This window comes from Nannospalax galili, unplaced genomic scaffold (genome assembly GCF_000622305.1).
Source record: "Nannospalax galili isolate Female #2095 unplaced genomic scaffold, S.galili_v1.0 scaffold2397, whole genome shotgun sequence".
NCBI classification, from domain to species: Eukaryota; Metazoa; Chordata; class Mammalia; order Rodentia; family Spalacidae; genus Nannospalax; species Nannospalax galili.
Window position 1 is genome coordinate 126518 of NW_008339288.1, and position 14195 is coordinate 140712.

Here is a 14195-nt window from a genome sequence, read left to right on the forward strand (position 1 = left end):
CTATGAGTACAACATTGTATAACTGTAATAATTCAACTGTAAACCTGAAAAATGTACAGCCAATTTTGCAAGAGATGCATCCTAGCTCAGAAAATTGTTATTGAATGTCAATGCTGATGTAGTAAAATGCTTCTTCTAAGTATGTGGTTACTGAATAAATAATTTTTTTAAAAAAAGGAATAAATTCTATGGAAAACTTTCAAAAAAAACTTAAAGCACTGTATTAAACAGGAAAGGAAAGAGTGGGCATCCTTTTCTTTTTCCTGGTTTTAGTGGAAATGCTTTGAGGTTTTCTCCACTTTTGCAGAAGCAAGCCAAACATAAGCTACAGGAGCATAAATCTGCAGTTAGCAGGTGCAACCCACAACATGCTGACCTATTCCCAAGATAACTGGGGTCCTGCTGACATGTGTTCCCATACCCTGGGCCAACTGCCTGATAATATCAGAGACTGGAGTCAGCCTAAACTTTAACATGGCGTAGCTGCGTAGCTATGGTCAAGAAGGTGCCATATCACAATGGAATACTTTGAGGATTATTCATAGCAGTTCTTCTTTGAAGTTGTAGTAGAATTCTGTGCTGTATCCAACTGGTCCTAGGATTTTTTTCAGTTAGGAGATCTTTTTCTTCAGACAGGGCCCCAGCCATCCTGGAACTCACTATTTAGAGCAGACTGCTCTTGATCTCACAAAGATCTGCCTGCCTCTGCCTCCTGAGTGCTGGGATTAAAGCATGCACCACCATGCCCAGTCAGTTAGGAGATTTTTAATTACTGATTCTATCTCATTGGTTGCTACCAGTCTATGTAAATTGTTTACTTCATCTTGGTTTAATTTTGGAAGGTCATACAATTCTAGCAAATTGTCCATTTCCTTTAGATTTTTCTATTTTAACATTCTCATTTAGAGTATTTCTATATAAAAGGAATATTGTCTCTATGTAGCCAATCTTCCTAGCAAATTTTGTTAATTATGCTGGAATTCTTGACTCTCAGCCACAGGTCCCTTCAGCTCTCTCTTTGGGACAGAGGGTTAAGAAACAATCTGTGCTGTGACTTGACAGCTCTCAATGTATGGTCCCTGGCTCCTCCATGCTCCTGGTCAGGTAGACGGCTGAACTAAATCATGTGATGTGAAACTTCCTGCTACTGAAAGGTTCTAAAAAGTAAGACTTTTCTTTTGTTCTGGGATTGGTTTGAGACTCGTCAAGGAGAGGGCTTGGGGATTTGCTCTGGAGCTGAAGGAAGCTCTCTGAAGTGGCTCCTCTGGGCTCCCTCAGCCCCCATAACCTCTCATGGTGGCTGTCTCTCTGTCACTCTCCCTATCTCTCTCTCTTATTCTTGCTCTTACTCAAGCTCCTCTCCAGGCTTTACAGAGAAGCTTCTCCTTCCTTTTAAGGCCCCATTATGTTTAGATATCTCCATATATTGTATTGTTTCTGTCTAATGCTTTCCCTCCCAACTCGAGGCCATGGCCTTGAGGCCCTTTCATTATAATAAACTCTATATTCCTGAAGGGAATTTGTGTGTCAACTTTCTTTTGCAAACCAATTGCTGCAGGTTTTTACCTCTTTTTTTTTTTTAACAATTGGAATGTGTCATTTTTTAAGTGTTTTTATTAGCATATATTAATTAATTATATAATTAATTATTATATGATGGGTTTCATTGTGACATTTTCAGACATGTATATGATATGTTTCATTCCTGTCAATACACACACTCTTACCCGCTCTTGTTCTGCCCCTATTCCCATTAATCCCCTTTCTCTTTTTTGTCTTTGTATTTGTGTGTTCCGGTGGGTTACATTAGGGTTGTTAACAAGGTGGGGAGAGAGGGTTCAGGAGCTGGAAGATTTCATTTTATCTTCACACAGAGCTGGTTAATGGGCCTGAGGAGATTCTGTCCCCGGGAGTTAGGGGCGGGATCTGTGCTCACAGGCCAATAAGGGCCAAGGCGTCCAATCAGGAACCACGGCCACGTCCCTCGTCCACCATCTTCCTTTCTGGTGGTACCATAGTTGCGACGCTGTCCGGCCAACTGAGATGTCTGTTCAGCATCTGTGAACTGTGGACCACTACCCAAAGCAGTCCTGAGTGCTCCAGCTACAGCCATGGTAAGTGTGGATGCGGGTGCCAACCGTCCAATCAGGAGCGCGGCGGGGACAGCGGAAGTTCCTCACCCGCCATCTTTCTTCCTGGCACCGCCGTTGCCGTGGTACTGGCCTGTCACCTGAGAGGAATCGGGTAGTTGAAAGAGTTCTGAGCACCTCGGCCTTGGTGACCTTGTGACCGCGGAGCCCGGAGTGCCTTGAGGTCGCAGGAACCCCGGGCGCAGACGTGGCGAGCGTCCGCGCGGGTGTGCCAGGTGGGCGGGCGGGGCTGCCCGCGAGACCCTCGGTCCCCGGCGTCCTCACCCGCCCGAGCCTCTGCTGAGCTGCGCCCCGGGTTCCCTGACTGCGGCGGCGGAGCGTCCAGGTGTCACCCAGCAATGGGGACCAAAGCCGGGCTCCACTCTGACCCCTGCAGCATCCCATGCTCTTAGGGATCTCGGGCGAAACCGGGATTCGTGTCTTCACCACAGAAAAGAATTTCCAGACATTTCAGTTTCAATATGAAAGTGTTGGAGGTTTAATAGGAAATATTTCTTGTGTTTGCAAGTTTACACCCCAGCTCGCGCGGAGGCCAGAGGAGGATGTCATGTGTCCTGCATTTTCCCCATGAGACAGTCTCGCCACTGAACCTGAAGCAAGGCAGGCAGCCAGCAAGCCCAGCCATGCCGTCCCTGTTCCCACAGCGCTGGGCTTAGGGGCTCCTGCACCACCATGTCTGGCTTTTACACGAGTACCTCGGATTTGAACTCCGGCCCTCACCGTTGCTCAGTGAGCCCCCTTACCGGTCTCTCCAGCCTGGCGACAGGTTTAACATAGACCTTAAGCACATGGGGGTGATAGGAAGATGCTCATGGAAAGAATAAGATATAACCAAGTGTGGATGTGGGTTTCTCAAGGGAGAGTCACAAGTAAATGGTTTACAGTGGTCTTTATAGGTCTTTATTGGCGCTCAAATAACATCTCTGGAGGTTGCTCTCTCTCTCTCTCTCTCTCTCTCTCTCTCTCTCTCTCACACACACACACACACACACACACACACACAGTGGGCTAACAACCATCCATAACTCCATTTCCAGGCGATCAGACACCACCTTCTGGCCTCTGCAGGCATTGCATGACATGGATGCACTTACATACATGCAGACAAACCACATATACATAAAATACATGAAATTTTTAAAATTTTAGAGAAGAAATAATATCAGTGACAGAAAATTATCTTTTCAAGCCCTACATCTTTACTTTTTATAGCCAAATTCAAAATGCACCATGAAAAAGAATGCTGACAAAGAATGTTATCTGCTGCTGGTGATTGTGTGAATTAATTCAGTCATTGTGAAAATCAGTTTGGAGTTTCCTCAAAACATTAAAAATGGGGGACTGGAGAGATGGCTCAGCAATTAAGAGCACTGACTGTTCTTGTGGAGGACTGGGGTTCAATTCCCAGCACCCACATGGCAGCTAACAACCATCAGTAACTGCAGTTCCAGGGAAATCCGATGCCTTCTTCTGCCTCGTTGGGCATTACACAACACGGTGTGCACTTACCTACATGCTGGCAGTACACTAATACACATAAAAATTTGTAAAGTAAATTTTTAAAATATTTTATTTATTATTATTTTATGTGTGTGACTGTTATGCCTGCATGTAGGTAAGTGCACCCATGTCATGCAATGCCCACGGAGGACAGAAGAGGGCATTTGTTATGGACAGTTGTTAGCTGCCATGTGGGTGCTTTGAACCTAGGTCTTCTGCAAGAATAGTCAGTGTTCTTAACCACTGAGCCATCTCTCTAGCCCCAAAAGTAAATTTTTTAAAGAAAAAAATTAAAAATGGAATTACCATATGATCCACTACTCTCCTGGGCATATACCCTTAGAACTGCATAACCTCCCATAGAGATATTTGCACATCCATATTTATTGCTGCTCCATTTACAGTAGCAAGGAATGGAACCAACCTAGATGCTCATCCACAGATGGATAATGAAAATGTAGTACAGAGACAAAATGGAATATCTTTCAAACATAAGGAAAAATGAAATAATTAAATTTTCAGGAAAACAGACGGCCTTAGAATGTATAATATTAAGTGAGGGCACCCAAACTCAGAAAAAAAATAAATAGCTGCATGTTCTCCCTCACGTGTGGATCCCAGCCTATAATGCATACTATTTTATACATATACAGCTGTGTGTTAGCATAAAATTTATAAAAGAGACCAATAAAGACTCCGATGGGGAAGAGGGAGAGGCAGGCGGAGGACACCGGTCGCGGTCGAAGAGAAAAAGCTAATGGCTTTTCTGCTTTCAACTCTGTCATAGTTTCTTTTTTCTTTTCGGGGTAAGTCCATAAAAAATGTAACTGATAGTGAAAGTGTAAAACCCTAAGCAAAACTGCATGACTCAGGGTGGCCACTCTAGCTGTGTAGAAGTTCACTGAGATGCATGGAGTCTGGGACCAGGCCAGTGTTTGAGAGGCTTAATTAATCACACATAACATAACTGTGTGATATTTTGTGAGTTCATTACAATAAATGGTTTTTTTTAAATGACCATAGCCAAAACTAAATAAAGGTAGGCTTTTTCTTACAGGAAATAAATGGTAAAAGGAATATAAAACAATGCAATCATTTAAAGGAACAACTGTTGGCTCTGCCAAGAACTCATTTAAATAATCCCTTTTGCTTCTGAAAACATGTGGCATTTAGTTTTCCACTACTTCAAAGAATTTAGACTTCTAAAATAAACAATAAAATCACTTTAGTTAATAATATCTAGTTATTATTACAAAGTGCTTCTTATGTCCTTGACTGGTTGCATTCTAGGATTTGAGGAGAGTATCTTTTTTTAGTATTTTGTTATTATTTTTATCTTATGTCTATACGTGTTTTGCACCCATGTGATGCAATGCCTGCAGAGGCCATAGGAAGGTATCAGATCCCCTGAAACTGGAGTTATGGACAGTTATTAGCCACCATGTGGGTGCTGGGAACAAAACCCGGGTCCTCTAGGAGAGTATCTTTGATTCTTTCTCCTAAGCCTTTCTCAGGCAACACCCAAACTTATGCTAATTAGGTGAGTCAGGTGCCATGCCTCTGTCCCTTTAGGATGAATACCAGTGATTAGAGCAAACAGGCTTTGGACTACATCTGCAGTGGAGACAGTGTGGTGGGGCTGGGCACTGCAGTTGTCAGAGCTGTGCTAAGTCTGGAGATTTTAAGAATTGAGTTGTGGGACTATCTCTTGATTTTGGAGGACTGATTTTTCAGAAGGCACCACCCATTTGACTAGTCAGAAATGATGACAGAAAAAGGCACTGGCTTTCCAAACTTTAAACTGACTCTAGGGAAGTGTTTGGTTTTTAGTTTGGGGCAGGATGTGAGGAGGTGGTGGGGGGGGTGTTAAGATTGTTTTATATGTATGAGTGTTTTGCCCTACATATATGTATATGCACCATATGCATGCCTGTTGCCCTCAGAGGCCAGAAAATGGAGTCAGATGCCCTAGGACTGAAGTTACAGGTAGTTGTGAGTTGCCATGTGGGTGCTGGGAACCTAACCTGGGTCTTCTGCAAGAGCAACAAGTGCTTTAACTACTGAGTCATCTCTCCAGATCCAAGTGTTTTTTGTTTGTTTGTTCATCTGTTTGGTTTTTGAGACAGGGTCTCACTATGAAGCCTGCCTACAAAGAACTCATCACATAGACCACACTGGTCTAAAACTCACAGACATCCACCTGCCTCTGCCTCCCAAGTGTTGGGGTTAAAGGTGAAAGCCACCATGCCCAGGTCAAATGCAAGTGTTTTTGTTAAAATGTTTGTAAGTCATAGTTATTTTTCCTCTTGATTCAACCTTTCTGCCTCCTGTAATAGGCATCCCAGGAACCCAAACATCATGTGCATTCCTACTCAGATATACAATCCAGCTGCCCCTTCCAAACTGATTCTGATTACTGACAGAATACACTCAAAGCTGTCCCAAGGGATGGGAAGCTGTAATTCCACTCTCAGGAAAAGTGGATGCTGGGGATGCCACCAAAGAGGTGGACACTGTGCACTGTGTCCAGTGTGATGTGCATACCTGTTCACTGTGCACTGTGTCCAGTGTGATGTGCATACCTGTTCACTGTGCACTGTGTCCAGTGTGATGTGCATACCTGTTCACTGTGCAGGTTCTGCCCTCCATGGGTAGGAGAATGTTGAAAGATGAGTCTCACATGATGATGCCAGATGTCCATACTCCCGTTAATAGTAAACAGGATAAAAATGATTCCAGCCAAGCCATGGTGGCACACACCTTTAACCCCAGCACTCAAGGGAGCAGAGGCAGGCGGATCTCTGTGAGTTCGAGGCCAGACTGGTCTACATAGAGAGTTCCAGGCCAGCTGGGGCTACAGGGAGACCCTGTCTTAAAAAGACAAAAAAAAAAAAAAAAGGCATTCCAGTGACAACTGAAGTAAAGATGAAATTGAGGGCAGTGACCCCCAGTAGGCAGGAGTCCTGGTCCAGGTTGTTCATACTGAACAGGAGACTGCAACTGTTCCACACACTTGCTCTTTCATCTTAGGGGGTGTGCTGGTTTGAATGAGAATGTTCCCCTTAGGCTCCAAGTGTTTGGGCATTTTGTCCCCAGTTGGTGGCATTGTTTTGGGAGGTCTTAGGAGGTGTGGCCATGCTGGAGGAAGCACATCAATGGGGGAGGGCTTAAAGAGTTCTTAAGCCTTCCCAGATCTCAAGTTGCTCTCTCACGTCCTATGCCTGCTTGAAGATGTGAGAGCTTAGCCACCTCTGCCACCATACCTCCCCACAGTAATGGACTCTTGCCCCTTGGAACCATAATCTCAAACTCTTCCTTCTATAAGTTGGTTTGGTCAGTGTTTCTATCACAGCAACAGAAAAGTAACTAATACAGGGGACTGCCTTTTTGAACTCCCGTATCAGTCTCTTCCCCAACAATCTTTCAGCACCAGAAAAGCGTAAGAATTTTTTTTCTTTCTCCATTTTTCATGTGTGTGGGAATGTGTGCATGTGTATGGGCACACTGGTGTGTATGTGGATGCATGTGAATGTGGAAGCCCAAGGTTGATGTCAAGAATGATCCTCAATACCTCTCCAACATTATTTACTGAGGCGGAGTAAATCAAACCCAGAGCTTGCTGGAATGGCTAGTGGTCCTATCCAGCTTGCGCTGGTGACTCCCTTCTCCACCTTCCAAGGCTAGAATTACAAGTAGGCTGCCATGCCCATCCAGTACTTATGTGACGTTTCTCCGTTGGCTCGGCCACAGGCACAAAGGCAGAGAGGCATCCAGCATGTAGTGCCTTTGGTACAACTGGTCCAAAACGCAGCAGTGCAAGTGACACCCCAAGTGTACTTAGAAATCCAGAGTGTCCCCAAGAGTTCAATATAGAAGAGGAAGCAGCAGCAGACAGTTGGTTCTGAAAAGGAGGCAATCACATAACTACCCTTCAGGAATGAGTTTTATTAGGGTAAAGGGCCTGGTCACCATGATTCAGCCTTGAGGTTGGGAGACCATTAGAAAGGAACTGAACATTACGGTGGAGAGCGGAAAAGAAAGCCTCGAAGAAAGCCCCAAATAAAGGAAACTATTTGGCTTGTATATCCTTTCAGGGAGTGACAGAAAACTCCACAGAATGCAGTGTAGTCTGGGATAGCCTATGTAACAAGGCGTACAGAGGAGCCAGGGATGAGGTAGAACCACTGAATTAGAGGTTATACAAACCACAGCACAGAACAGCTTCTTTACTGGCTGTCCCAGAGGGAAAACTGCAGGAAGGTGTGGTCTGATTTCTTCTGGTTGTGGGATCCAACCTCATGGAATATCCAGCATCTGAAGGGCAGTCCTATGAGCTAACACTCAGGGTGGGTATAGGACACCCAGGATATTCAAGTATCCATGAGGTGTTCTCTAGCCCTGCCCAGGTTCTCACAGATGCTCTCTTCATGAGCCTCTGTCTCATCACTGCTGTCAATGATGTCACATGACTCTCAACCCCAGAAGAGCTTCCTCTTCAGAAACCTGGGAGGCTTCCAAGCCACAAAGAGATTCTACTTCCTGCTGAACAGCATTGGCCACAGCTTTCTTGGCCCATCTGGACCTCACAACTGTGGGACTTGTTAGCATAATCCACCATGGTCACTCGCCCCAAGCAGGCATCATGGGTCTCCTCCTCCCTTGAGCATGACAACCATGTCAAGGAGAGGCCACCTCATTGGCCGGAACCCCAGCCATGTGTCAGGCCAGAGAGCCAGTTCCTGGAACCACAGGCCAATTTCACTCAGCTCAGTGGCCATCCTTCCTGCATCTAAGGCCACTGATCTCCTTGACTTTCGCTCTCTCCTGTCTCTGTCTCTCTCTGTCTCTGCCTCTCTCTCCCCCCTCTCCCTCTCCCTCCCTCCCTCTTTCCTTTCCCTCTCCATCTCTGAGTTCTGTTTCATCATGAACCTACTTACCATTTGTTCACTCACCTGTTGAAAACTGTATTCCTTTAATTCAGTCTATTTTCCTTTCTATTCATAGGATAATGTCCTGAGCATTATAAACCCATAATCTTTTTTAAACAGGGTCTCCCTGTTGCCCCAGCTGGCCTTGAACTCACAGAGATCTGCCTTCCTCTGTGTCCCAAGGGCTGGGACTAAAGTGTGCAACACCACGCCCCACTTCGTCCGTAATCTTTCATGTGTGCTAGGCAAACCTTACTTTCCAAATCAGATCTTAAGCATTGTTAGAGATTTGTTATCCCTAGTAGATCCAGTTAATTAGTTTTTGCTGATTAAAGGTCTAATTTTGCTAATTTAAGGAATCATATAGCCATGTATGAGAAGTGACAGCTTAGTGACAGAGTTCTTTTTTTAAAAAAAATATTTTATTTATTATTTTTATTTTATGTATATGCATGTATTACCTGCACGTAGGTAATTGCACTCATGTCCTGCAATGCCCACAGAGGTCAGAAGAGGCTGTTGGATCCCCTGGGACTGGAGTTACAGACAGTTGTTAGCTGCCATGTGGGTGCTGGGATTCGAACCCAGGTCTTCTGCAAGAATAGTCAGTGTTCTTAACTGCTGAGCCATCTCTCTAGCCCCATGACAGAATTCTTTCTAAGAGGCTGTGCCTTTCCTCTTTATTTAATTCTTTTATATTTCCCAATGAAATTTTTAAGTATTTCCCATTAGCATTGTGGAATATTCATTATCCTTTTAATTAAATGTTTAAGAGCTTTTTTGTGTTTATTTAAGGGGGAGGGTTTCAGATGTACCATAGCATACATGTGAAGGCCAGAGGATAACATGCAGGAGTCAGTTCTCTCCCGCCACCTTGTGAGTTCTGGAGATGAAATTCAAGTTGTCAGGCTTGGCTTCAAGAGACTTTTCCAACTGAGCCATCTCACCATTCCCCTTTAAAAAATGTTTAATTATCACATCATAATTGTGTATATTTATGGCATGCCAATGTGGCATTTCAGTACTAGTATGCAGTATGCAATTAGCAGATCAGAATCCCCATCATTTATATCACCTCACACAGATAGCATTCCACTATGTTGGAAACATCCAGATTCTTCTCTGGTACATCTTGACATATACGTTAAATTGTTGTCAATGATAATTACACTAGAGTGCTATATATAGAACACTTACCTTTCATTAATCATATGTAACATTTAATTCACTTTAATGTATTGGATACATGTTCAAGCTTCCAAACGTTTCTTAGTGTAATCAGAAAATGTTATACATTTCTCAAATAACAAGTTGTGACAACAGGCATGAAAATGTGTCTATTAGGGAAGTTCACTAAAGCTTGGTGCCCAAGATTTGGGGACTGATCAGGGACACTGTCTCTGTTACACATCTAAGAAGAGTGCAAATTTTGAGTGGAAACTAACAAGACAAATACCGTACAACATTTGAGCAGAGTGAACAGATAAATGAAGCTCCTCTTGGCAGCTCCATTGGTGAGACCCATTGTCGAGACACAGTAAAGGAGATGGAACTCTGTGAACATGTACTTTTAATGAACATGAAGCCACTGACTGTTGGCATTAACTATTTCATACACTGAGTAGTATGTAATAGTTTAATATATGCTACAGACCTGCTGTACTATGAAACAATAGAGATGACCCAGCAACACATCACAACTAGCCAGACAGACAGACGTCACTATTCTCTTATTTCTTCAAGGGAATAGTCAAATATAACATCAGAGAAGCTGTGTGATAGTGAACAGGATGTAACAATCTACTCACAGAATAAATGCCAGGGCTTCCCCAGCATCAAGAGGATTTCCTACCTGAGTATAGGTCTCAGTGCTGGCAGTCTCACACTTTTCCATGAAAACGTATGTGGGCTGTTTCAGGAGTCAGTGACCTTTGAGGATGTGGCTGTGAACTTCACCCTAGAGGAATGGACTTTGCTGAATCCTTCACAGGAGAATCTCTACAGAACTGTGATGAGGGAGACCATCAGGAACCTGCATGCTACAGGTAAGGGGACATCATTCCTTCACTTAGAGAACAACAGTCTTCTACTCTTCAGTACTGTTCAGAGATTTGGATGTGAAAATGGAATACTTGCATGGTGAATTTAGTGTGAATTTGGTAAGAACCTGAACCATAATTTTTCTCTAATTTTATAATAATTAATGGTTTTTTTGGGGTCCCATTTTTAGGACAGAAGTGGCGAGACCAGCACACTGAAGATGAGTACCAAGATCTTGGGAAAAATCTAAGGTAATTTGCACTCACAAGAAAAGATAGTGCTTCTTAAGAAATTTGGAATTACAGGAAATCTTTAAACAAGTAAACCCAGCTTCAAACTGATCTCTTTTCAAAAAGTTATCTTTAAATATATACACAGATTAAAAATCTATAGTCCAAAAATTTAATATGACCTTCTTAAGTATAAATATAATTGCACAAATAACACTTTCTGATATCTTAATGTAGAAAAACTTTGTTTCATACACAAAATTATTAAAAAGGTTGTATGATACTACCTTCAGGCTGTGCATATAAAGTATATGTAAAACACAAATAAATTAATGTTTTTGCTTAGGTCCTATCTCTTTTCTAAAATTTAATTTATTTATACTTTTATGATTATTTTGCCTGTGTGTATGGCTGTACCTGCCATATAAATGTAAGGAATGTGAGGAGACTCTCCATTCTCCTCAAAGCTTTCAGAAGCATGAATGAACTCATGCTGGAGAGAAACCCAATGAGTATAAACGGTGTGAAAAGGCCTTCAAGTATCTCAGTGCATGTGCATGCAGTACCTGTGGAAGCCAGAAGAGGGCATCCGATCCCATGGACCTGGACTTACAGATGGCTGTTAGCCATCATGTGGGTGCTGGGAACTAAACCTGGGTCCTCTGCAAGAGCAGTCAGTGCTCTTAACCACTGAGCCATCTCTCCAGCCCCATCTCTTATGTATGACCTAATATTTTGAAATCTAAATCTAAATAGTTAACTTGAAAAAAAAAGTATGGCAAAACTCCAGGTGACTATCACTGCTTTGGCTATTGGTAATTAAGCTATCTTTCTGAGCGTTCACTCTATTATTATACATAGTTTACACAGGAGATAAAACTTTACACTTTTCCTGATGATGTAAAACAGTAAGTTTCTACCTATAAATAAATATAATATAAATAATCAGTATAAAACCATTAAGAAGTAAACATTTTGTAATGTGCTGCACTTCTGTTACAGACATCAAGTGGTAGAGAGACTCTGTAAATGTGAAGAAGATAGTCAATGGAAAGAAATCTTCAGTGAGATTCCAGATCCTATTGTGAACCAGAAAACTCCTGGAGTAAAGCCGTGTGAAAGCCATGTGTGTGGAGAAGACATCTTTGGCCATTCATCCCTAAATATGTCCCTCAGAAGTCAGACTGGTCGCAAGACATCTGAGTACCAGGAATGTGGAAAGAAGCCATATAAATGTAAAGAATGTGAGGAGACTTTCTGTTCTCCCCAAAGCTTTCAGAAGCATGAACGACCTCATGCTGGAGAGAAACCCTATGAATGTAAACAGTGTGAAAAAGCCTTTAAGTATCTCAGTTCTCTTCAAAATCACAGAAAGATTCACACTAGGGAGAGAAACCATGAATGTAAGCAATGTGGGAAATCTTTCAAGAGACACAGTAATGTTCAAGTACATGAAAGAAGTCACACGGGTGAGAAACCCTATGTATGTAAGCAATGTGGAAAAGCTTATACTTCTTACAGTGCCCTTCGAGCACATGAAAGAAGTCACACAGGAGAGAAACCCTATGTATGTAAGCAATGTGGGAAAGCCTTCACTCAATCCAGTTACCTTCAAATACATAAAAGAAGTCACACAGGAGAGAAACCCTATGTATGTAAGCAATGTGGGAAAGCCTTTCCAGATTCCAGTCACCTGAAAATACATAAAAGAAGTCACACAGGAGAGAAACCCTATGTATGTAAGCAATGTGGGAAAGCCTTCACTCAATCCAGTTACCTCCACATACATCAAAGAACTCATACTGGAGAGAAACCTTATTTATGTAAGCAATGTGGGAAAGCCTTCACTCGTTCCAGTCACCTGCAAATACACAAAAGAACTCATACTGGAGAGAAACCCTACTTATGTAAGCAATGTGGGAAAGCCTTCACTCACTCCAGTTACCTTCAGATACATCAAAGAATTCACACAGGAGAGAGACCTTACATATGTGAGGGGTGTGGGAAAGCCTTTGCTCGTTCCAGTTGCCTTCACATACATGAAAGAACTCACAATGGAGAGAAACCTTATGAGTGTAAGAAATGTGGTAAAGCCTTCACTCTGTCCAGTTCCCTCCGAAGGCATGATGTAGTTCACACAGGAGAAAAACCATATGTTTGTAAGCACTGTGGGAAAGCCTTTGGTCGTTACAGTAGCATTCACAAACATGAAAAGACTCATAATGAAAAGAAACCCTGTTAGAATAATTTGGAAAACCCTAACGTGCTCCAATTACTTTCAAATATATGAAATAATTGACAATGAAGAGAAACGCTAGGTTTATATGCAATATGAGATGCCTTCAGTAATCCCAGTTCCCTTTGATACCGTGAAAGGACTCACACTGGAGAAAACCATGTGGACGTAATACAGGGAAGCTTTCAATCATTCTAGTTCCTTTCACAAACATGGGAAAATTCACACTAGAGAGAAAGCATAAATGTAGAATGTGGGAAGACTTCATTATCACAGGACCTTTCTAGTCTTCATGAATATGTGCAATCTATAGCATAAGAGAATGCTTTGTATCAATTTGCAAACGGAAAACAAAAACACTGTGGAGGAACGCTCCATAAATAGAAGAGATGAAAAAAATCTTCAGATGGCCCACAAGTAAAGAAATGAGTGTGAACGACACAGCAGTTTTCAGTTTTGCTGGGTAGAATGGTGGATGCTATCGTTCCTGCATTTGGGAAGCTCAATCCAGAGGATCAAGATTTTGAGTCCTGGGCTACATTGCCTGTCTGGGAAAATAGGAAATCCGCTTATTTGTTTTTCTCTATACTTCAGAATTTTATACAAATAGAAAAATGAAATATGGGGCTGGAGATGTGTCTCAGCAGTTGAGAGCACCATCTGCTCTTGCAGAGGACCAAGGTTCAATTCCCAGCACCCACATGGCAGCTAACAACTGTCCATAACTCCAGTTTCAGAGGATCCAACGCCATCTTATGACCTCTGCAGGCATTGCACAACATGGGTGTGCATGCAGGCAAGGAAATGAAATATGATCATATCTAGTATTCATTTCTCCCACCTTCAGATCCCTTCATGCCTCTCCCAATATGTCCCTGACCCAACTTCATGCTTTTTTTTTAACTCATTAAATCCAGTTACTACTGCCCATATGTGCATCAATGTGGGTCATCTTCTAGAGCTTTGGAAACTTACCAGTGTCTCTCCCTTTGAAAATAATGATTCTCCCTGGGGGGCTGGAGAGATGGCTCAGTATTTAAGAGTATTGACTGCTCTTGCAGAGGACTCAAGTTCAGTCCCCAACACCCACATAGTGGCTAACAACCATTTT

The 14195-nt window shown here is 42.6% G+C and overlaps 1 protein-coding gene across 1 annotated transcript; it reads left to right on the plus strand.

The window, feature by feature from the left end:
- The first annotated feature begins 1988 nt into the window (after positions 1–1988).
- On the plus strand, positions 1989–13777 carry LOC103734778 (zinc finger protein 791-like). The gene is made up of 4 exons (XM_008833850.3): positions 1989–2114; positions 10497–10623; positions 10809–10869; positions 11851–13777. Exons 1-4 carry the CDS (start codon positions 2112–2114, stop codon positions 13088–13090), a joined length of 1431 nt encoding a protein of 476 aa, XP_008832072.1. The 5' UTR covers positions 1989–2111; the 3' UTR covers positions 13091–13777.
- The last annotated feature ends 418 nt before the right edge of the window (positions 13778–14195 follow it).

Bases quoted from the DNA above. Each gene is read 5' to 3' on its own strand.
- LOC103734778 (XM_008833850.3), top strand. The intron at 10,624-10,808 runs GTAAGGGGACAT...TCCCATTTTTAG, and splicing joins CAGGAACCTGCATGCTACAG to GACAGAAGTGGCGAGACCAG. The intron at 10,870-11,850 runs GTAATTTGCACT...CTTCTGTTACAG, and splicing joins GATCTTGGGAAAAATCTAAG to ACATCAAGTGGTAGAGAGAC.